The 25,265-nt window shown below is 50.1% G+C and overlaps 1 protein-coding gene across 3 annotated transcripts in view; it reads right to left on the bottom strand.

Moving 5' to 3' along the window:
* LOC147432665 (vacuolar protein sorting-associated protein, putative (DUF1162)) overlaps window positions 1–25,265 on the bottom strand; it is a 303,484-nt gene that overhangs the window by 35,711 nt on the left and 242,508 nt on the right. For all 3 annotated transcript variants that reach the window (XR_015185565.1, XM_086492512.1, XM_086492511.1), the window contains 2 exons: window positions 14,760–14,842; window positions 14,566–14,661 (listed from right to left, as the gene is read on the bottom strand). Coding sequence is in view for 2 of the 3 variants with exons in the window: in XM_086492512.1 (XP_086348638.1) it covers window positions 14,566–14,661; window positions 14,760–14,842 (179 nt within the window). In the remaining variant the exon portion in view is untranslated. The remainder of the gene's footprint in view (window positions 1–14,565; window positions 14,662–14,759; window positions 14,843–25,265) is intronic.

Raw genomic sequence — 25,265 nt, 5'->3', positions numbered from 1 at the left:
GGGCATAAGAGCACTAGGGCAAGCAGGTTTCAGGAGAGGTTTCTCCACTCTTGACCAGATTCTGACACTTAAAAACTATTATTGAGGAGGGTAGACACCATGGCAAGAGAATCTATTGTAGCTTTGTGGACTTCCGCAAAGCTTTTGACACAGTGCCGAGAGTCAGACTTATACACAGACTACAGGACATGGGTGTGCCTACAGAGCTGATATGGGGTATTCTGGCTCTATACAGGACAATGATGGGGCGGGTACGCACCACTGAGGGAATGTCTGACATGGTTCACTCCACTATTGGAGTAAAGCAGGGATGCTCCCTATCCCGGACTCTTTTTGGGATGCATGTGGATGAGTTTTCGGACTATGTAGAGCGTCAGGGGGACAGGGGGGCTCATCTAGCACGGACATGGATTCCGCTGTTACTATATGCTGACAATATTGTGCTGATTTCTGACTCCCCAGAGGGGATGCAACGTCATTTGGATGCTTTGCATACATTTGCTCGTGACAGCGGATTGTCGGTCAATCTGGGGAAAACCAAGGTTATGGTGTTCAACACCACACCACAGTGGGTCAGAAGGTTGCCACCCACATTTATGTATGGCCGGGAGACTGTGGTGTACACAGATGCGTATACCTATCTTGGGGTAGTCTTCGGTGAACTGGTGTTTTCACTAAGGAGAGCATCAGAGACTAGACTGACGAGAGCATATGCAGCTTTGGGAGGACTGGAGAGGATGTGTTCGCAGGTTCAGTTTCAGGAACTGCGAACAAAGCTTTGGCTTTTTGACACTCTAGTGACTCCAGCTATGCTCTATGGAATTCAGGTATGGGTACCCTCAGTTGACCACCATAGGAGTTCTGGTAACACAGATGGATGGAGATGTATGGAGAGGCCTCTGGTCTCTATGATCGCTCGGATGATTCGGGCTAAGGCCTTAATACCACAGGAGATTATCCGAGCCGAGCTAGCCGCCCCCCCTCGTGGTGGAGGCATTGACGAGATCAGTTTCCTTTATGCACGGTCTATGGGATCTCCCCAGGGACAGATACGCTCGGCTTGCCCTGGAGTCATCTCGACAACTGGCTCTACAAGGCGATATAGCATGTTGGTATGGACAGATGACATCATGGTTTTAGTCGCATGGTCTCAACATGGATAGATTACCTCCGCTTCAATACTCCTTGGATGCACCCTCCCTATCTCTCACACGGACAGAGATCACCAGACTCATACGTCAGGATTTGATTCAGCTAAATACCAGGAGCACATAGATATAGCCGACACAGGAGTTGGGCATGAAGATGGCCTTCTACAGAGAGCATCTTCTCCAACTCACGGAGGACTGCTTTGTGACTAGGCCTGCATACATGGATACACACTTATCTCATGGGATAAGATGCGCTATTGGACAGATACGCACATCCTCACATCAGCTCCAGATCGAGACTGGCCGATTTCGAGGGGTGCCGGCAGGAGCCAGGATATGTCACCTATGTAACTTGAGCTAGAGACAGAGATGCACTACACATGTCACTGCCTGGCATACTATGAGATACGCGGCTGCTTCCACTGCCTGTTCAAAGAAGGGTTCGGACCTTTTTCTAGAGTCATGAGATACAAGGATCAGAAGTGTCTCGGATTGTTCCTGCTAGAGCTGCGCAGACTTAGGGAGAACTTGCTGAGGACATTAGGGGAAAGACAGTCTCACAGACGAATCACAGAGTTCTTTACACCAGACAAAGGAGAGCCAACGGAGCAATCATTACAGCAGCTTTCAAAGCCTACTCATACTAGAGGTACGCTGCTTGACCGAGCCACTGAACATGGCAGATCCGGACGTCCACGACCTCGGGGGGACTCCCACTACCAACGAAGGCTGCAACAAAAGATACAGATCACACATGCCAGACGCCCAACCAGAGTTCTGACCATGGAGGAGGTCGATGAGATCTGACAGCGACCGATGAGAAATTTCATATGAACTCACACCCCCCCCCGCCCCCAATTTCCTTTCTCCTTAGTGTTTTAGTGTTAGTTCTTTGTAACTTGGTACTTTGTAACTTTGTAATTTCCGTACTCAGACATGGTATCAGATTCACCAATTGTAACTTTTTGGTCTCATAGGTCATTTTGGCCTTTTGAAGACGTTAATATAACATTTCATTTCATTTCATCTCTCTCTCTCTCTCTCTCTCTCTCTCTCTCTCTCTCTCTCTCTCTCTCTCTCTCTCTCTCTCTCAACAGGTCTTGAGTTTAGTTTGCCTTGTCGGAGCAACAGTGAGTAAGCAAGGCACGGGTGCGTTGGGCAGTGGCTCTTCATGATAGTCTGCCCTCCTCGCGACAGAGACTTGCTATCGCTAGGGCTCAGCGCAAGTCGCGTAAGCTTCGGAACCATAAAAATCCAGCTGCCCTAAGTGGATTTTCTCAAAACGATTACTATGGCACGTTGATTTAATTTAATGATAAGCAAGGACCTTGCCTGAGGCAAGAGTGTCCTCTCTCTCTCTCTCTCTCTCTCTCTCTCTCTCTGTATGCATAACTCGAATACAAATGGAGGTCATAAGCGCTTCACCAGCTTGCAAGCCCCATACAAAGGCAACCTTCATGCGTACAAACGAGCGGATAACACAAATGGAAAGGGAGATGAAAGATGGAAAGCAAATACGGAAGGATGGTGGAAAGAGAAGGCCAACCTTCTTCAAATGTTCCTCAACGAGGGCGCACAATGGAAGAAGGAGAAAGAAGACCTGCAGGCATAGCTACAAGCACTTAAGGCGGATTCACAAGCACTCAAAGAAGAGGTCTTAGCCCTCAAGCGAGAGCTGGTTGATAGAGCAAGCAGTGGACTAGAGGAAGCAGAATTCCAAACCTCGGTGATAAGAGGAAATCAAGGTAATCAAGGAGCAGGTACGGATGATCAAAGAGGAGGAGAAGCAGAATGTGGTAAAGATGCCTTCGTGGATGGGTGATCACGAAGAGATAGAAGAAGGCGGATGAGGCCGAGAAATGGATAAAAGTCGCTAAGAAAGGGAAAGGGAAAGGGAAAGAAATCACATCTGTCCCCACTCCTATAATCATCAACATGACTCTAGAAGAAGAGCAGCGAAGGAAAACTAGAGCTTTGCACATACGAGTAACCGGTCTAATCTAAAAGACCAAGATGATGTGGAAGGGGAAGTCAAAGAACTTCTCCACCTGATGGGTAGTGAGACTACTCATACAAAGGCATGGAGGGTAGGGAAGAAGACACAAGGAAATGGGGAGACTTCAAAGGAGAGAGCTTTAATCATGCGTTTTTCATCCATGGAGGCAAAGAAGGACTTCTTGAAGAGGCGTCCTACACTAAAGAAAACAGGCATATTTCTTGGACATGACCTCACTCTTACACAGCTTGGGCATATGAGAGAGGTAATGCCAGAGATTCAAGCGGCAAGGTAGAAGGGAAAGACGGCCTTCTACAGAGATCGTCGGGTGGTGATTGTCGAGCGGCGCTCCACATGACGGTGTGAGACCTATGGGACCACACTCAAAGTTGCCACCTTGAATTCTAATGGATCTATACGCCTTGATGTGGGTGCTTTTGAGGATAGTTTTAGAGGAAGAGACATCGTCTCCTACTCAGACACATCGGGCCCCTGGGCAGTCTATGCCTCACATTAGTGGATACAGATGGGAGATAGCTTGTAGAAAGGAGACACGTTCATAGCACAGAGGGCGGGGCTCAGGAGGAGTGGCAGTGTTATTCAGGAAGGAGTTGCAACCATTGATACATATAGCCCGCAGGGATAAGCAAGCTAGGTACATGTGGGTGAGATTGAGAGCAGAAACAGACAGATATCTTTACATCGCTATTTGCTACTTCCCCCCGAGTATGTCAGTATATGCACCACGCAAAGGACAGTGGATGACATATGGGAGTTCTCTAGAGATGGTGACATCCTCATTCTAGGGGACTTCAATGCTAGGACTGCCCATGATCATATAGTATTTTATGATACTTCAGAGGAGATGCTGAGAGAGCTAGATGTTGCAGACAGGCCTATCCAGACTATCACATGATGGGGAATATACTGAGTATGGACGACACTTGATAGACATGGGGACTGCACATGGATTGGCCATCTTGAATGGCCTACAGAGATTTCCCGCTACGGAGGGTTTTAAATGCTTTCCACATGGACATGGAGCCAGCACAGTGGATTATGTCATGACACAGCCGAGCCTCATCTCTAGTATCCAGGATCTCACAATTGGACCCAAACCTGTTGGTGCGGTAGTGGATCATGCTTTTCTGTCGTTGACCATCTCTTTCCAGTTTAGTGTAGCACACAGGCTACGGGCAGCATCCCCTACTCGCTACACCTTCACTCGGTAGACGGACTCTGTATACATAGATGGGACGGACTCTATATACATAGATGGGATCTACAGACGCCTATGCATAGAGGAGCCACGGCGACCTCTGGAGGAGCTTACTACTATACTGACACAGACATTAGATGATGCAGCAGCAGAGGCATACCCTCACCCCCAGCCTGAGCAGAGACGCCGTTCTGGGAGCATGCCCCATAACAGATGGTACGATGAGGAATGCCGTGAGACTAGAGCTAGACTTCAGAGAGAGGTGGTTTTGGGGGACATCACTCATAGACAGTCACAGATTGACTTCCGACACCTAGTGCGGCGGAAGAAGAGGGCATTTTTGGCTCACCTAGAACAAGATCTATACCAGCTATTTCTGAGTCAGGATTCACGTGAGGCATGGCGGCTGTGTCATGAGCAATCCCCCCCCCCCCCCCCCCCCCCCCCCCCCGGCCATTTACCTCTACAGAGGCCTGGGCCAGTGTGCATAATCTCTGTACACAATTCCTCGACAGCCGCCCCTTCCCGACTCCTCTGATCCATGCCCACACACATGTGCTTCTTTCACCTGCTGAGATGGTGAAGAAGGCCATTGACAGGATGAGGATTGGGAGAGCATATGATCATGATGGCTTAGTGGCTGAGCATTTCATGCATGCCAGAGATCTACTAGGAGAGCTTCTAGCGGTTATGTTTAACCGTGCCATGTGTGAGGGCTTGCCTGATACTTGGAGCCTATCTACTATTGTACCTATCTTCAAGTCAGGAGACCTATGGAGCCTGGAAATTATCGCACTATCAAGATTGGACACACATTGGCACGGTTGCACGCATCCATTCTTGAGCAGCAACTGAGCAGATGGGCAGAGAGGGAGGGGTTACGTGCAGCCGGACAGGCAGGGTTCAGGAGAGGTTTTTCTACTCTTGACCATTTCTTGACACTCAGAGCCATCATTTAGGAGGGCAGATCACATGGGAGATGGATCTATTGTAGCTTTGTGGACTTCCACAAAGCATTTGACACAAGTACCCAGAGCTAGACTGATGCGCACATTACAGGAGATGGGAGTACCCACAGAGCTCATTTGGGGGGTCATGGCATTATACAGGTCAGTAGTGCGGCATGTATGCACCTTGGAGGGTCTATCTACACCGGTTTACTCCACTATTGGGTGAAGCAGGGCTGCCTGCTCTCTCCTACTCTATTTGGTATGTATGTGGATGAGGTTTTTGTCATCTGACTACATTGAGAGAGATGATGATAGAGGTGCACAGCTGGCAGGGACATGGATTCTACTATTGTTATATGCTTCTTGATGATATTGTGTTGATCTCTGACTTCTCAGAGGGGATGAAACGTCACTTGGATGCTTTGCATAGGTTTGCCCATGAAAGTGGTTTGTCTGTCAACCTTGGTAAAACCAAGGTCATGGTATTTAATAACACCCCACAGTGGATCAGGAGGTCAGCACCCACATTCACATACGGCCAGGAGACAGTGGAGTAAACAGATGCTTACACTTACCTTGGAGTGGTTTTTAGTGGACCACCATTTTCATTGAGGAGAGCAGCAGAGACTAAATTGACCAGAGCACATGCAGCATTGGGTAGATTGGAGAGGATGTGTTCACAGGTTCAGTTTCAGGAACCTCGGACGAAGCTCTGGCTCTTTGACACTTTGGTGGCTTGTGCATTGCTCTATGGAGCTGAGATATGGGGACCTTCATGGGATCACCACGGGAGGGCGGGTCGCACTGATGGATGGGGAGACATGGAGAATCCTCTGGTCTCTATGATCTCGCGGCTCAGTACCACGTGCCATAATCCGAGCAGAGCTAGCTGCCCCCCCACTAGTGGTTGAGGCATTCCCTAGATCTGCCTCCTCCTCCTTCATACACCGCATGTGAGAACTTCCCAGAGACAAATATGCCCGCCTTGCACTTGAGTCCTCTCGACAGTTAGCCATGCAGGGAGATAGAGCATGCTGGTATGGGGAGATGACATCATGGTTTTAGGCGCATGGGTTCAACACTGGATGCACCCTCTCTGACTCTTACACAGTCCGAGATCACTAGGCTCATCCGCCAGGACTTGACTCAGCTAGACACCAGGAGGACATGGATACAGCCAGTACAGGAGCTGGGCACGGAGATGGCTTTCTACTACAGAGAGCATCTTCTCCAGCTTACGAAGGACCGTTTTGTGACGAGGCCCAGATACATGGACACTTGTCTCATGGGATACGATGTGCTATTGGCCAAATACGCACATCTTCACACCTGCTGCGGATCGAGACTGAGAGATACATCGGAGTACCAGCAAAGGCTAGGACATGCCCCATGTGTGACATGGAGCCTGAGACAGAGTTGCACTACACATGCCACTGCCCCGTCTTCTACAAGATACGAGGCCGCTTCCACTGCTTGTTCAGAGAGGGATTCAGACCACTCTCCAGAGTCATGCGGTACGAGGATCAGAGATGCCTGGGTTTGTTTTTGCTCGAGCTGCGCAGACACAGAGAGAGCCTGACGAGAGGACAGGCTAGGCAGTCTCAAAGATAGACCACAGACTTCTTTAGAGCAGACACTGGCACCCGGAGGAGCTACCACCACAGCAGAGTTTGTCGCCTTACACCAGAGGCACGCTGATCGATCAAGCGACCGAGATGGGGAGATCCAGACGCCCACGAATGCGGAGGACTACATAGCATCAAAGGATCCCGACATGCACGACGCATGGTCAGACTACTGACCATGGAGGAGATTGATGAGATCCCCCAGCGACCGATGCTGGATCTCTTGTGATTTAGCCATCCCAGCTAGCTGCTTAGTTCACACCTAGTAGTTCAGGATTCCATAGCATAGTATTTTCATTTTGTCATTTTGTTACTTTTGTTACTTTTGTTACTCTGATTTTGTATCAGATCCACCACATTGTAACTTTTTGGTCTCATAGGTCATTTTGGCCTTTTGAAGACGTTAATATGACATTTCATTTCATTTCATTTCTCTCTCTCTCTCTCTCTCTGTAATATTGATTGTGTTTGCTCACAGAGGGAAGCAGCAGTTGTGTAAAAGCTAAGCTGCCAAAGGTATATTGGCAATGTAGAAACTCTAGGTGGCAAAGCACCTTGCATAGCTTGCATAGGAGGATTTGTCAGCAAGGGTGGCATCTGACTGGGATGGCCATAAGGAGAAACCATCTTTGATGCAGGAGTCAGTCCATATTGAAGAGTAGGAGCACGGCTTTGTTGTAGATGTCTAAGCCCCTTGAGGTAGTAGCAATCCTTGTCCTCATGTCCACCTTGCTTGCAGAAGTTGCAGTAAGCTCTAAGTGGGCATTCTTGGGGAGGATGCCCAGGAGAGTGTAGCGCAGATAGTGTGTCGTGCTCTCTACAGTGGGTGCTCCTCAGTGCAATGTGCGTGACAATCTCACTCAAAACAGATTGGAAACAGGAAACAGTAGACAACAATGCTCACAGACACAATAGCAACAGCAACAATAGACCACACAAATGACTCGACTATCTCAAAGCACTGATACAGACTCTGGCGTGGCAGCCCACTCAACTCCAGCCCAGGACTCTCAGGTACAATGGGGGTGTCGAGGCTCAGATGTGCAGGGAGAGTGAAGAAGTGTTGTGTGTCTAGACTCTATACTCCAGACGACGACGCTGGATCATATATCCAGAAGATGATCCACCAACGGCCCATAAATGGCAGCCACCTAAGCCAATCTCCAAAGTGAGTGGTGGTGGTGACCTGGCCACGATGTCCACTAGACCACCGTCCGTATCCTGCCACGTGTCACTGTCCAGCCCAGAGAGTCCGTCCAGTGTGAACCAGACTGAACCAACTGTACTAATTGAGTGTCCTGTGAAAGTGACACTGTAGCCTGCTACAGGTTGCCCGCCACAAGACCGCTCCCGTCTCGGTGAGAGGAAATAGTCTCGATGCGAGGAAATACTGCAAAACTAGGAAATGAAACCACTAGGTACCGCATAGTACATCTTTTTTGAAGCAGGTGCTAGGCCCAACCATGCAAGAAATGATTGCTGCTGGGAAGAGAATTCAACACTTGGAGGAGGAGGTTTCTCTCCTCGAACACAGGATGGCGGATTCTTATGCAAAGATGATGACAATTCAGGGCTGAATTGGGAGGGAAAGAGGGGGACAAATTGGGAAGGGGCTGAATTGGGAAGGGACTAATTGGGTAGAGGGCCAATTGGGGTTGGGAGGGGCGAATTTGGGAGGGGGCTGAATTGGGAGGGAAAGAGGGGAATGAATTGGAAGGGTGGGTCGAATTTGGGAGGGGGTTGAATTGGGAAGGGACTAATTGGGCAGAGGGCCAATTGGGGTTGGGAGGGGTGAATTTGGGAGAGGAATGGATTGGGAGGGAAAGAGGGGGACGAATTGGGAGGGGGCTGAATTGGGAAGGGATTAATTGGGCAGAGGGCCAATTGGGATTGGGAGGGGCGCATTTGGGAGAGGGTTGAATTGGGAGGGGGCTGAATTGGGAAGGGACTAATTGGGCAGAGGGCCGAATTAGGAAGGGACTAATTGGGAGGGGTTGAATTGGGAAGGGACTAATTGGGAGGGGGCTGAATTGGGAAGGGACTAATTGGACAGGGGGCCGAATTGGGAAGGGACTAATTGGGAGGGGGCTGAATTGGGAAGGGACTAATTGGGCAGAGGGCCAATTGGGATTGGGAGGGGCGCATTTGGGAGAGGGCTGAATTGGGAGGGGACTAATTGGGAAGGGACTAATTGGGTAGAGGGCTGAGTTGGGAAGGGACTAATTGGGAAGGGCTTATTGGGAAGGGACTAATTGGGAGGGGGTTGAATTAGGAAGGGACTAATTGGGCAGAGGGCCGAATTGGGAAGGGACTAATTGGGAGAGGGCTGAATTGGGAAGTGACTAATTGGGCAGAGGGCCGAATTGGGATTGGGAGGGGCAAATTTGGGAGAGGGCTGAATTGGGTAGAGGGCCGAATTGGGAAGGGACTAATTGGGAGGGGGCTGAATTGGGAAGGGACTAATTGGGCAGAGGGCCAATTGGGATTGGGAGGGGCGCATTTGGGAGAGGGCTGAATTGGGAGGGGACTAATTGGGAGGGAGCTGAATTGGGCAGAGGGCCGAATTGGGAGGGGCTGAATTGGGAAGGGACTAATTGGGAGGGGGCTGAATTGGGAAGGGACTAATTGGGCAGAGGGCCGAATTGGGAAGGGACTAATTGGGAGGGGCTGAATTGGGAAGGGACTAATTGGGCAGAGGGCCGAATTGGGAAGGGACTAATTGGGCAGAGGGCTGAATTGGAAAGGGACTAATTGGGAGGGGGCTGATTTGGTGAAAAGGCCGAATAGGAAGAGGGAGTAGGTGGACGAATTGGGAGGGGAGGCGAGTTGGGGAGGGGAAAAGGGGGACGAATTGGGGAGGGGGAGGGACTAGTTTGGGAGGGGAAGGGGCGAGTTTGGAAGTGTTGGGCGAGTTGGGGAGGGGAAGGGGGACGAGTTGGGGAGGGGTAGGGTTGAGGGGAGGGCGAGGGGAAGGGGAAGGGGGTGGACTAGGACGAGGGGGAGGATAGGGCGAGGGCAAGGGGGTGATGGGGAGGGTAGGGCGAGGACGAGGGGAAAGATAGGGCGAGGGCGAGGGAGTGAACTAGGGCGAGTGCGAGAGGGAGGGTAGAGCAAGGGCGAGGGGAGGGTAGGTCGAGGGCTAGGGGGAGAGGGGAAGGGTAGATAGGGGCAAATAAAGAGCACTCAGCTATAGCTATAATGAGCATCACATGCAAGACAGATATCATGATCTTGGAATTCATCCTGCAGGACGGGCTCTCTGAAGGAAGTTTGCTAGACGACGCAGAGGAGAGCTTTGTTCTGGTCGGGGAAGCAGACACCACAGAGGTTGGGGTTGATGTTTGAGGGGTGGTGAACTCCTGTAGTGAAGATTTCTTCTCGCTTATATACTTTTTCATAGGCTTTTCAAATTCAACGGCTTTCATCAAGAGGGCTTTCATCGAGAGCGCATCATGAGTATCTTCTGTGACCTTCAACACTTTAGCTAGCACATTAGGTTTAGTGACTGTGGAAACATTTGAAGAGGGTGTATCTTCAGGCCAAGAGTGAATAGAGACTCCATAACAAGGCATAGATTTGGTAGCCTCCAACCACTCGAGCAGATCATCATCTGACCCTTAAGGTGTAGAAGGTTGTTCTTGTTCAAGTTTGGTTTCCATTGACAAAGAAACTTGCTGCACCACGGGATCCATACCACCTTCTAAGAGAATGGGTTGCATCGAGGAGCCAGAAGTATGTATCCACATTGCGGTTCCCCCAATCATGAAGTGCTTTAGTGTGTCGCAGCCATGGTCTTCCAATGAGCAAAGGAAATCTGCCCTCAACTTGGGGAAGACGAACCACAACAAAATCCAAGTTAAAAGTAAAGTCTTGTACCTGCAGAGGCACATTGTCCACTATGCCCACTGGGTAGACTGTCCACTGGTCGGCCAACGCAACTGTGAAGGGAGCAGGGCGAGTAGGCTGTAGACCTAGAGCTAACATAGTGAACTCGGGCATCAGGTTAATGCCAGATCCACCATCCACTATCACTCCTGAGAATTGCCGACCTAAAACGGACACTGTAAGGAGAGGGCTTCTATAATCAGTGAGTGGAGCAGCGGGATTAGATATCATATAGGACTCTGATGGTCGCACTGGGAGGTGCCCGCCACTAGGACCTGCTCTAGGATAAAGTGACTGAACAACAGCAAGGGTGTCACTTCTAAAATTTGCATCTAGCCGCAACACGTCATAAAGGGACACTTGTTGGAAAGTGTTCTTCAAGACTGTCTCTGCTGTAAGCTTCTCTTTTCTACCTGTTGTTTCTTTGGTATCTTGATCTTCTGCAGATCGGAAACTGCTTCCAAGAAAGCTTCATCAATATCGGAGAGCAAAGATTTGGATTCGTTCATGGCACTGGGAAATTGCTTGTTAAGAGTTGCAGGCAGGGTATTCATTGGTGTGAGAATGTGTGGGGGAGTTGAACTTGATGGAATGCTAAGACCGAGAGCGGCTCTCTGGGCCCGGGTGAGGACGCCCGATGGCTCCTCTGCCAATTGCGGCGGCTTATTTTGAGGGGTAACCACGTGGGTAGAAGGGGGCGGCTGAGAAACAATGCTAATTGCTATCAAATTGAGCTTGGGAAAGGCAAACTCAGTCTGGCTTTGACTTGGGTTCGAAGCCGTAGATGCACGAATTTTAGGGCAATCCTTACTGTAGTGATCCTTCATATCAGGGCAATGACGGCAGGGAGGAGACCCTTCGGGCAGAGGGCATTTGCTTTGGTAATGACCATATTCCCCGCATCTGTAGCACAAAATGGGCCGATTCACTGGACGAGTCCAAGGACGAGGTGGTCCTTGCTCCATGAAGTTGGAGGTGGAGGCATAGAAGCTGTGAGGTGGTGAGGGAGCATGGGTATGATAAAAGCTCTGTTAGGGAAAAGTGCTCTGCATACCTTGCATAGGAGGGGCTGTCAGCAAAGGTGGCATATGGTGTGGATGGCCATAGGGAGAAACCATGTTGGATGCTGGTGCTAACCCCTGTTGGAGAGTAGGACCAAGACTTTGCTGTATTTTGTGCAATCTCTTTATATAGTAGCAATCCTTATCTTCATGACCCGATTTTTCGCAGAAGTGGCAATAAGAGCGAAGGGGACAGTCCTGTGGAGGGTGTCCTGGAGAGCGGCATGAACTACACCATACCATAGCCTTAGTCTCCTGCTGAGACCTGAGCTCTTCTAACTCTCTTTTAAGTTGATCATAAGCCTCTTGATGTGGAGGCTTCTCCTGTCTGAGAGAGAAGGATCTCCCTTCTTGAAGGGCCCGCTGTAACTTTAGGGCTTCCAGTTCCCTTCGTAAAGAAGTCAAGGGGTCTGATGGATTGTCCACGAGTACAGGGGCAGTATCTAACTGAGGAGAGTCTGCGAACTGCATTCTTGCTCCCTCTATTCTAGTAGCAGCAGCAACAAAGTCCTCCAGACTGGCTTCAGGACGGAGACTTTCTCTGAGATTTTGTTGAGAAGTCTTAGGCAGAGCCTTCTCTATCCACTTCTTCACCATGAATTCCCCTGGTTGCTGAGGCAGCTTGGCGACCAGGGACTTTGTTCTGGTCATGAGCTCTGCAAATGTCTCCTTGGGCTGGAGCAACAGGTTGGCCAACTCATCTAGAATCTTCTCTTGATAATCCCCTGTTCGGAAAGCTTCACAGAACTGCTGTCTTAACATGGTCCAAGTAGTAAAGTGGTTTTCAGCAAATTGACTGTACCATTTATCTGCAAGACCATCCAAGGTGGACGGGAAGAGCACCAGGTATGCGTCTTCTCTGTTGAGGCCACGATCTCTGCAAAGAGAGACAAACCTCCGAGCATGGTCGTCTGCATCCTCTGTGGAGAGACCCTTAGAGGTAGGGAACTTGATGTTCACCTTTGCCAGAACACTTGTGAGCTCCTCCATGGCCTCTTGCTCCTGAGTCTGTTGCTCACTAGCTTGCTGTAACAAAATGGGGGAGAGCCTTACCGGAGAAGGTGACCTGGAGGATGTAGAACCGGTCGAAGGAATGGAGGTAGCCGTATGAGTAGGTATGGATGATGGGGTTAATATGCTTCTACTAGGACCAAGGGTTGACGCCGTCTGTGGTAGTACTTCAGAGGACTCAGTAGTGCACTTTGACGCTCCAATGACCTCCTTGTATGTGTCATGCAGTAACCGCCAACCCCACCAAGCTTTGGTCAAGAAGACCTTCACTTGGGCAAGACGACCTTCACTTGGCTGAACATTGGTCTAGACTCTACTAGACCAGGGCGAGTGACTAGACCACCTCGCTTGGACTAGGACGAGGAAGGACTAGACCAGGGACGAGGAGGACTAGACCAAGATGAGGACTGGGTGGACCAGGGCGAGAGAGGACCAGACCAGCAAGGCGAGAGACTAGACCAGCTAGATTAAGCTGTCAAGGGTGAAACTGGACCAGACCAACAGGCTGCACAGGTGAAGCGAAGAAAACCAACTACTCAACAGAGTGAGACTTCAGTTGAGGTCCCACCGTGATCGCCAAAATGAGAGCACCTGTAGCGCAGATAGTGTGTCGTGCTCTGTACAGTGGGTGCTCCTCAATGCAATGTGCGTGACAATCTCACTCAAAACATACTGGAAACAGGAAACAATAGACAACAATGCTCACAGACACAACAGCAACAGTAGACCACACAAATGACTCGACTATCTCAAAGCACTGATACAGACTCTGGCGTGGCAACACACTCAGCTCCAGCCCAGGACTCTCAGGTACAATGGAGGTGTTGAGGCTCAGATGTGCAGGGAGAGTGAAGAAGTGCTGTGTGTCTAGACTCTATACTCCAGACGACGACGCTGGACCATATATCCAGAAGATGATCCACCAACGGCCCATAAATGGCAGCCACCTAAGCCAATCTCCAAAGTGAGTGGTGGTGGTGACCTGGCCACGATGTCCACTAGACCACTGTCCGTATCCTGCCACGTGTCACTGCCCAGCCCAGAGAGTCCGTCCAGTGTGAACCAGACTGAACCAACTGCACTAACTGAGTGTCCTGTGAGAGTGACACTGTAGCCTGCTACAGAGAGTGACATGAGCTGCTCAAGACTACAGCCTTGGACTCCTTCTGTGCTTTGAGCTCTTCCAGCTCCTTTTTGAGCTCATCTAATGCTTCCTGTTGAGGAGACCTTTTGTGCCGAACAAGAGAGACCTTTCCTCTTAAAGAGCTCTCTACAACTTTAATGCCTCTAATTTTTGTAGATCGGAGGTAGGGGCCTGCAGAAGTTTAACAGATACCACCCAATCTAAATTTGAAGGCACCGCCATAGATTAAAGAAACTTGCTATATTTCTACCCAGCGTTTATAGCAGATAAACCTTGCTCACAACTTCTCCTCTGATTATGGCCTATTTGTCCTATTGGAGTCTTTAGCAACCAGATTTCCTTAATTGATTTTCACTATTGAGAAAAAATTCTCTTTCTATATATGAGGAGAAGAAACAAAAGGTTCAAATTTGGCAAACATTAGGCCAAAACATGATGAAAGATTGTTTCAAATTGACTTTTCATCCACACCATCATTGTTCTTGAGAAGAAACGAAATTTCACTCTGCTTAGCTAATCTTACCATGCCATCAATGCCGCCTGTTTCTGCACCTTTTAGAACATTGTCAGAAATTTCGGTGAGGATTGCAAAAAGAATGTTTGATCCTGCTGTCTTCATCTGTTCAATGAAGCCAGTGTCCCCAAAAATAAACTACAGCATCAGAGTTTTGCACAAATGAGCTGAACCTTAAAATAAAAAACCCAAGAGTTATATACCGTGTGCTCAAGGTTTCCAATGTACCGACTTGTACCAGAGAAACCTCTGTTCTTCAAGCCGTCAGTCAGAAAGTTGAACATGCCTGCCATTTCACAACATATTGGTAGAAATAAACACAGACTGAGACGACATTGGAGGTCAAACAGATGAACCAAATATGCGATTGGAACTAAAGGATCTGCCTCTAAAAGTAATCCAAAAAACTAGACCACGACCAATCTGCCAAAACTGCTGCTGCTCCTTAGTTCTTAGCAATTTAAATATAGTTGAGCTAAACCATCCGGTATACTCCAACCTTGGATAGCCTAGCTGGCAAGTGGTATGGTCATTTTGTAGAGAACCATTTTTGTGGATTAGGCAAAGTTTCTTTGATGCTTTCCAATTAGGTGACTACCAAGAGAAGATTCTAGACGTGCGAGGGAACCTTGCGCTACAAGCAGATGAAACATTTGCAGAGCCCATGACAAGGACCAAATGACAAGGACGAAGGCCCTAGTGGCAAAGCTCCCCATCTGCCACAGGACTTCATGGTAAGGAAGTAGGTTGAAAGGCACGCCCTAAGGCATCCCAATACCGGCTTCAGGAATCTCTTAAACTAGATGCTACACTGGAGGAATTTGTAGTCGGCCCCGGCTCCATCCGCCTCGTCAAGTTCGGCCCAGGTTCTCTCTCTCTCTCTCTCTCTCTAGAATTGAAGAATCAAGAAGATTGTTAAAAATCTTTCTAGAATCCGGCCTGCCTTTGTTCTTTTGGAAAGTACAAATCGCCCTCCGGTTTCTTTATGCAGGGAGCTCGACGCACTCAAGTTGCAGCGTGCTCTACAAGAGGCAAGGTCTATTTCTCTCAAACAAGACAAGTCTAATAACGTGGAGCACTAGAGAAACTCAAGAAGGAGACTAAGGAGCTCAAAGAAAAATAGGAATCTTAAGCCCTGCCATAGGACATGGATAGCCATTACAATTGGCTTTGGACAGCAATTACAGTTGGCCTCGGGTTCACACTTAGTGGAGTCTCGGCTGGGCAGCGATACTAGTAGTCCATGACACCTGGCAGACAGAGGGAGTGGTGGTCGAGAGGACACCATGGCCACTTCACGGTTTGGAGATAGGTGTAGATCGTCAGAAAATATTTGTGTTAGCAATTGGTTGCCTTTCTGTTTTGTATATATGCTCAGTTGGTTGGTATTGGGAGATCTATGAGTCATTTGAGTCTAGAGCTGTGTGTTTTTGGTCTAGCACTTGCATACCCGCACTCTTCTTGCAGAGTTGGAGCCTTAACACCCCCATTGTACCTGTGAGTCCTGGGCTTGGAGCTGAATGTGTTGCTAACCAGAGTTTGTATTGGTTCTTTGTGTATAGTCTAGCTTCCAATTGGGTTTGGAGTCTGTTGTTGTGTCATTCTGAGTATAGTCTTGCTTCGTTTCATATTGCTCTAGAGTTTTTCCTATGTCTAGAGTGAGATTTCTTGCATATTGCACTGAGGAGTACCCACAATAGAGAGCACGACAAGATTTCTTGCTACAGATACTCTCTTTTTTGGCACGCCTGGTGGGACCTTAACTGAAGTCTCCCTCCGTTGCTAAGTTACACAGTCGAGGAGCTAGTTGGTTTAGTCTTTCGCCCTGGTCGAGTCTTTGGTCTAGTCTCGTCCGGTCTAGTCCAATCTCGCCCTCGTCCAGCTTGGTCTAGTCCTCGTTTAGTCCACTCTCGCCCTCGTCCAGCTTGGTCTAGTCTCGTCTAGCTTGGTCTAGTCTACAAGGTCTAGTCTGTCCAGCAAGTTCAAGGGGCTTCTTGCCCATAGGTTGGGAGGATCTATTGTTCCTGCATGACACCTACAAGGCCAACTTCAATATTGATCACATCAGAGCTCATGATGTATCTATGCTCCAAGAAGAGGCTTCCTCTTTATCCATAGAGACAACCTCAACAATGCCTTCTCATGACCCAATGAAGGAAGTCAACCTGGACGACTCTGACAATCCCAAGTCCATTCTTTTGGCAACATGGTTGTGGAACTACCCTGTGATGCTAGATCAGGTAATTTCCTTTATGCACTCTTTCAAGGATGTTTTTGCATGGACTTACCAAGATTTGGAAGGGATACCCCTGGAGCTAGGAGTCCAAACTATACCTCGTCAATGGGGTTAAACCAGTTAGAGGTTGGACCTACCAGCTCAATCCGAAGTATACCTCAGGTCAATGGTGCTAAACTAGTTAGAGGTCGAGCCTACAAGATCAATCATTGTGCCGGTGGAGCACTTTGAGTGGTGGTCCCCCATGGTGATAGCTTCGAAGAAGCAATCCAACAAAATCTGTGTCTATGTCTGTCTATGTCGATGATTGCGCTCTCAACAAGGTAACAATCCTAGATGGCTTCTTGACCCCTTTTGTCGAAAGATTCCTAGAAGATGTCGCTAGGCATGTGCTATACAATTCATGGATGGGTTCAGTGGCTATAATCAATTAAGAATCCATTCTGAACTGTCATAGCGCTGTGTCACAAGATGGGCACCACGTGCCAATAGAAAAGAACAGGCTGAATAGACTTTTAGCACTTCAATAACAACTGAACTGAAAGAGAGAGAGACCACGCGACATGGAGTGGCGGAATTCCACCCCAGAGAGTATTGGCCCCAAACCTTGGCGCGCCTTTCGGTATTTCTTTATATTGCATCAACATAGTACAAGCCGGTACCCCAGACTCTGCTCCTTCTTCAGGAAGCATGCTAGAGAATGAGCCCATGGCCTCATATTTAAAGGCTCTAGGCCCCAAGAGCAGTTTACATGAAAAGCCTTCAAACTCAAAAGCTTCTGGTCCAAAAGCAATGCCAAAAAGCTGCCAGCGTAAATTACGGAATTCCGTACAACTGCCACGTCAACAGTCATCGCAAAACGCGGAAATCCGTACAGTCAGCCACGTCATCAACCATCGAAAATTCCGGAGCGTCCGTACAACTGCGACGTAATCATTTTTTGTGCAAGTCTTGATGTGGGTGTGTGTGGGTCCTGCTTTATTTTAATTCCTTTATGTCACTGGGGTCCCCATAAGTTGGTAGGACTTCTTCTTCTGTTACTTGTTCTTCTTGGGGTTTAGGCCCCTTGGCCAGGATTTGCAAGTTGGCTCCATTCTTCAGAGCTTTGACATGTCAGTAGTTTGTGGCATCCCCCCTTCTTGAGAGAAAGTAATCGTCCACAATTACAACATATCCGCAAAACAACTCAATGTCACGTGACACATCCCAACCCTATGTGTCCGTGGACAAGCTACACCACAACAAGGTTCAGTCAGTTCAGTCAGTCCAGTCAGTTTAGATTAGCGGTGATCTAGCACTTTTGTGAGTCTATTCGTAGACCGTGCATGCCCAGTCACTTAGCATAGATGCATATCCTCCGGTTGCACACAGCATGATCATCGGAATTCCCATCAGAATCCATTAGCATCAGTTAGGGGAATATTCCAGTGCATTTAGCCTATTTTCCTATTTATTGGTATTTTCACTTATTATTTTTAAGTGACTTTCCAACAAAAGTAGGTAGGGCAATTTTGCTTAGCTAATATATAAGCAAACCCAAGTTAGCACTTTCTGGAAGAAGAGGCAGCAGGAGCTTTCCGCTCAACAGGCAACTTCTCAGCAGTACCCCCCCCCTCAGCACCCCCTAGCGTTTTCCAAGCATCAGCATCGCCATCGACTCCATCTCCTTGGTGTTTCCCTCTTACAGCCAGCATCGCCTACAAGTACTCTTGCCTGGCGTTTTCCAACCTCAACAGATACATCCCAGCCAGCGTTTTTCAGCCTTGATAAAAACGCCAGCATTACTTGCAGATTCAGCGTTTTTTCAGCCTTGTCAAAAACGCCAGCTCAGCAGTAGCAAAAACACAGAATTCAGCAGTTGGATTCTAGTAGTTTTCCTCCTTAGAACAGTAGCAGATCAGCCCCCAAGTTGGTTGCAGATGTTCCCCCATTTTCAGCCATAAAAACGCAACCAAAACAGTCATTTTCAGCCACCAAAACAGTCCTGAAATTCAGCGATTAGAAGATCTCAGATTTCAGCCATCAAGTCGTTGTCGTCACCACCGTCGTCGTCATCGGCATAGTCCAAGTTGCATCAGTCCATTGCATACGCATTGTACACCTTTGTGCAATCAAAGTAGACCACTCTCGCCGACGAGAATGGGGCCTTCGGAGGAGGGTTTACAACCTCTCGATGTCGTATCTTTTCTCTCTCCTCCTCTCACTCTCATTCACTTGCACGCACAATATCCACTCACTTTGTTCATGATCATAGCACTCTCCATAAAGACGGAAGGCTCTCTCCTTCCCTAAGAACTAAAGGGAACCTTGAGCAATAAAGATCACTAATCTTGAGAAAATACAACATTCATTCTGCTGCACCTAACACTCAAGTTAGCTAAAAAATTACCGAGGGTCATTCCGAAGGACAATCAATTTTCTCTTTTTTTTGTTAAGGAGTTGGCTTCTCCTTTCGTCCAAATCGGAACTCTTGATATTCCCGTGTAGTAAAATTAGCCATCACACCCAAACCGCACCGATCTTCCACGGGTGTCTTGATGCACTAAAATTACATACCCAGGCAATCTCATCCAATTAGGAATATTCAGTGGTTGGCACATCACAATGCAACACAAATGCTCACATATGCATGTTACAAGACATAGAAACATAAAGCCTCCGATGAACACTCCCCCCACAAATAACCATCCAAGTCCGGGCCATGAGCTGTTCAACAACTCCCTCATCACTCCTCCCGCAAATAACCTAAAAAGGTCCGCGCCATGAGATATATAGGCCTTTTACAATCAAACGCCCCCAGACCACAACCTGCGTCGTTTGGAGGTGCTGAGAGTAACCACTGCTCAGACTTCTTAATACTCCCCCCGTAGGTTCGGGCCATAAGTAAAAACAACACTTTCCAATCATTCAATACTCCCCTCGCAAATAACCACAAGGATCAGGGCCATGAGTATGAACAAAGATAATCAAACATTATTTCTCACTACTCCAACCGGGAGTAAGAATCACCAATCATTGAAACCGGTATTAAAACCAAAGTCAAACATTTCAAATCGGCACCAAGACAGGTTCAAAACAAATAACATCCATTTCAGACAAATTCCAAACAGATCACCAAACAAGTTTCCAAACAGATTTCAAACTTAAAAATCAATCTCAACATCAATCGAGCTCGAAAAGTCGATCGACTTTCCATCTTGAAACCTGCACCAAAAATTAGGATTAGGTTCATTCCATAAGGTTGTAGCCGAGCACAGTATGGTCCATCAGCTCTTGGATAGACAATGTTTCTTTGGCGACGATGGTAGTCCCAAGATAGCACCGGACCTCCAAGGTCATCTGCTCGTGAAGAGACATCTATTGAGAGATGTCGAGAAATTTCAAGTTATAATCTGCTAGGGTTTCCATGGCAAGCATTTCAGGATACCCCACTCTGCTAGAAGTTGCATTCAAAAGAAGATGTCAGAAACCTTATAACTTCGGGCAAAAGATGTGTGAAGTAGGTGCCGAATGTTGAGGCTCGCTGCTGCTCCTGCGCGTTCCCCTCCCCCCCCTGCCTGCTCCTGCTCCCCCGCGCCATAGCCCCCCCCTTCGCCCTCGCCCTGTTGCGCGCTGCCCCTGTTGCCTGCGCACTGTCTGTCCACGCGCGCTGCTGAGCTTACACCCAGCCTGCGCGCAGCCCAGCCAGAGTGCAGCCCCGCCCGCTGCCCCCCCTTTTTGTTCGCTGCCCGCTGCCTCGCCGCTCCAGCACCTTATCCCCCCCCCCCCCCCCCCCCCCCCCCCCCCTCTCCTCCGAAGGCCTCGTTTGAATTGCCTGGCAGTGGATTCTCAGTTGGTTTCTCCTTGCCGAGCTCTCAAGCGTTGGCCTTCTCGTCCGCCCTTCTCCTTCAGAGCAGCAGACACTAATGGAGGCTCATGCTCCACCTCAGAGGGACTCCTCCGAAGCCCCCTCGCCTGACACCGCTGAGCCCACCATTCGACTTGCTCTTTCCCCGACAGAGCAAGCGAGCCTAGCCGATGAGGTAGAGCGTCTGCAGGCGACCTCGGTCATCTGCAAGATTCTCGGCACCCGACCCAACAGAGGAGAGCTGCGTGACCTTCTCCAGGCCCGCCTTCTCGCAGAGGTGGGCAAGATTTTGGATGTCCATATCCTCGGGCGGGGGTACTACCAGATCGACTTCGAGGCTTCCGAGATGGCCTCCAAGGTCATAGCTATGAGTCCACTGGCTATCCGAGCATCACGCGCCCACTTTCGACAGTGGCGACACGGTTTTGACCCGACTTCGGATGTGCTCGTAGAGGAGGCAGACATCCCCATCTCAGTCTGCTTTCCGGGTTTACGGAGGGAGTACCTTCCACTGCTCTCCAGGATTGGCTCCGCCATCGGGACTGTTCTGGAGACACCTCGTACGGCAGCATCAGTAGCTGCCAAGGCGGTCGGCATCCCTTCAGTTCGAGTTTTGGTCAGAGATACCCACACGCTCTCGAAGGTCATCCTTTTGCCTCGGGTGAGTGGGGGTTGGTTTAGGCAGAGTGTGGAGTACTCGGGTCTCCCGAACCAGTGCTTCATTTGCAGACAGATGGGCCACCTAGCGAAGGCCTGTCCACGGAGGAGACCACGACCTCCACCTCAGCCTCAGCCCCAACCTGCCAAGGCTGGGCCGCAGCCTCAACCAGCGACAGCGCACAGATTCTGAGCCACCCTCCGAGCCTGGGGCTCCAGCGGAGGAGGGGTGGTAGCAGGCCCGTGGTCGTCGACGCCAGGGGCCACAACGACAGCCTGGCACTCAGAGTGGCCCTCAGGTGCCTACTCAGCAGCAGTGGGTTCCCACGGGGAACCGCTTTGGTCCTCTTGAGCAGGAGGAGCCTCCTACGCCAGCCTTCTCTTCCGTTTCACCCTCGCGAGCCCCTCCACCTTCAGATTTCCCCTCTTTCTCCTCATCCCCTCCCCGGCCCTTTGCTCCCGCCCACTCCCCACCTCGCCCCCCTGTCTCTGTCGTCCCGCCCCGCCCCACTTCTCTTCTCCTCCGCCCCCCCTTGTTCCTTCTCCCCCTCCTCCTGCTTCAGTACCACAGTCGACTCAGGAGACTGGTCCCTCGCTGGCGGCTAGGAGATCTCTTGGCAGCGCTTTTGCCACGAGTCGCCTAGCGAGAGAGGGTCAGCCCTTCTTGCGGCCCCCTTTGCAGATTTAGACATCTTCCCTTGCAGCTATCCCTCGTGGTCTGACGAGCATTGACCTCCGACGCCGCTGGGACTTCTTCGATAACGGATTCACTCGCTTTCTCGGCGATTCCGCAGCAGACCACGAGGCAGCCTGCTTCAGGGTCCACGCTCTGTTCCTCGCCGCTAGGGGGACAGAGGCCTTGGACTCAGCAGTTGGTTTCTCCTTTCCTCTCTGCGGTAGACCGAGACAGAGTGGTCCCTCGACGGTTGCTTACACAGGTTCTCGAGTTCTCTCACCACATGGGAGAACTTGGAGTTACAGATTTGCTGCAGACTCTGTGGCCACTGGCCAAGTTTGCGGTGACACCCCCAGACTCAGCAGGATGTAGGCACATTGTGGTGTACTTTTTTGCCGATACACAGTGTTTGCCTTGCTATGTATACATACATGAGGACTCCTGGACAGAGGAGGTTGCTTTACGCTCGGCTCGCTCTGCTTGGGCTTGGGCCAGGCACTCACTACAGGCTCGCCTATCTAGAGGACGCTCGGATGCGGATTACTCCCCATCCAAGCCTGCCTCAAAGATAGCCCGTCTTGCTGCTGCTGCAGCATCTATTCTCTCTCGCTCCCCATGAGGATCGTCTCATGGAACGTGCAGGGATTAGGTGGGCCCCAGTTTCAGCGACAGCGGGGCCGATTGCGGCAGGAGCTTCAACGTTGCCTTGTGGGAGGAGAGATTGATCTCCTTATGCTTCAGGAGCACCATTTGTCTGAGAGCCGCATCCGGCGCTGTGGTCAGATTTTGCGTGGACGTTATGATACCTTTTGGTGAGCTGCTTTTGGACCTGGAGGCATCCAGGGTGGGGTATGTATGACTATTGCAGACTCATTGCAGCAGGCCATTGTGGGCAGAGGGATTATTGTGCCAGGCAGGGCTCAGTGGATTACTTTGCAGGTTTAGGGTGGTCTTGTGGGCTTCCTGAACATCTATGCGCCCCAATGTGGCGAGTGCTCGTGCAGAGTTTTGGTCACAGATTGTTGAGTCTTTGCCACAGGTTGACCATTGGTGTGTAGGAGGGGACTTCAACATGTTGGAGGACCCTTCTGACAGGATCGGAGGCAGCCATGCTACTGTGCATGGAGTCGAGTTAGCAGCTTGGGAGAGGTTGTGTATGACCTTGAGGGTCTCGGATACATGGCAGCATTCTGGCTTTGTGAGGCCTCCAGAGAGTCTTGCCTTCTCTAGATCAGACCGCAGAGTAGGAGGAGTGAATCTATCGCGGATAGATCGCTTCTACACTAGTGACCACTTCAGTGACTTGGGGGGATCAGTGGGCATCCTGGCAGGGACATCCTTCTCGGACCATGCACCAGTGATCCTCACAGTGGCAGACAGGCTGAGGAGTGGAGCACGATGCTTCGCATCCCAGAGCGGGTCTTGTTGGACACAGCACTCAGAGAGAGGGTAGAGGCTCTTTGGACAGAGGGCATGGACAGCCAGGCTCTACCGGCAGACAGAGTGGCCTTAGGCCTAGCTCAGCTTAGCCACTTTTTTCTCCAGGAGTCTTTGGCTTGACGGGCCGCAGCGAGAGAGGAGGAGCAGCGTCTCAGACGAGGCATTGCTTCACTACAGAGGATGCAGGAGCAGCATCCAGACAGTCCATGGTTGGAGGAGCAGTTACAGCAGGCTCGACAGGAGCTTGCTTGCACAGAGGAGAGGCGCCATGAGTTTGCCTTTCACCGACACGCATCTCAGTGGACTCAGGTAGGTGACAGAGTGACAGGTGCCTTTTTTGAGACAGTAGGACCTCGCCACTCGCATGCCAAGGTCACTCAGCTGAGGAGACCCGATGGGTCAGTTGCTTGTGAGCCTGAGGATATGCGTGTAGTTGCTACTGACTTTTACCGTGAGCTACTGACGGCTGAGCCCCAGTCAGAGAGACAGGATGCATGCAGGGAGCAGGTTTGGGCGCAGATGCCTTGTCTTGTGACTGAGGAGATGCGCCAGAGGCTGGAGATACCTCTTCAGCTTGAGGAGCTGCACACGGCTCTTAGGGCCCTTCCTCGTGGTAGTTGTCTAGGTGAGCATGGGCTGACTCCCAGCTTCTTCTTGGAGTACTGGGACTTGCTTGGCCCAGATCTTTGTAGTGCCTTTCAGTACATTCTGCACACAGGAGTGATGCCGGATAGCATGAGTGAGGGCCTGATTTACCTCATTCCAAAGGAGGGTGGCTCCTTGGATGAGATTCGACAGTGGCGCCCCATCACCATCCTCAACTCAGCCTACAAAATTCTTGCCAAGGCTCTGAGTTTGAGGATTCAGCCACTTTTGGAGAGCCTTATACATGGGACTCAGACAGGTTTTGTTAAGGAACGCAGTATCCTTGACAACATCTTCACTTTCTGGGAGGCTTTTGCCCTGGCACGTCTCCGTGGGGAGGACCTTGTGATTCTTCTTCTCGATTTTGAGAAGGCATACGACAGAGTTGACTGGGACTTTCTAGAGGGCACGCTTCGCAGGATGGGCTTTTCAGATGCTTGGATCAGAGGGGTGTCGGCTTTGTACAGACAGGCTCACAGTCAGGTGCTTTTGGCAGGAGGTAGAGGTGAGCGCTTCATGCTCACACGATCGGTCAGACAGGGTTGTCCTCTTGCCCCCTTTCTCTTTCTGTTCTATGCAGAGGCGATGAGCAGATTTTTGGTGTCACAGCAGGTTGGTTTGAGGGGCTTAGCACTCCCGATACGGGGAGATGAGCTTCTGGACGCTGAGTTTGCCGACGACTCAGCCTTGTACTTAGAGGGCCAGGAGGCCAATTTACACAGGTGTGGGCAGGCTCTTGAGAGTTTCTGCTGTGCATCGGGCACATTGATCAACTGGAGAAAGACAGTGGCTTTCTCGATTGGCAGTGCTCCTGTGCTAGAGTGGATGCCAGGAGAGGGTTTCAGGTGGATTCCCCTAGGGACTGCAGTTCGATACTTGGGTTGTCAGGTTGGTTTGGATTTGTCCCCCGAGCAGCAGATTGCTCCTCTTCTCCTGGCTATCAGGAGAAAGCTGTTCCACTGGAGCTCAGCACGACTTTCGCTGGCTGGTAGAGTAGTAGTTGCCAACCAGGTGTTGTTGGCAACTATGTGGTACATCACTTCTTGCTGGATCTTCTCGAGTTCTTGTATCAGCCAGGTAGAGAGGCTGATCAGGAACTTCCTTTGGTCAGGTCGCGACACTCAGGTTGCCCGAGCCAAGGTGGCTTGGTCGGTCATCACACTTGTTCTCAGGGAGGGCTTGGGATCATTGATCCAGCACAGCAGAGC

The sequence above is a fragment of the Adiantum capillus-veneris genome, chromosome 20 (assembly GCF_014529385.1).
Source record: "Adiantum capillus-veneris isolate H3 chromosome 20, ASM1452938v2, whole genome shotgun sequence".
NCBI lineage: Eukaryota > Viridiplantae > Streptophyta > Polypodiopsida > Polypodiales > Pteridaceae > Adiantum > Adiantum capillus-veneris.
This window is presented reverse-complemented; position numbering and strand designations above follow the sequence as displayed.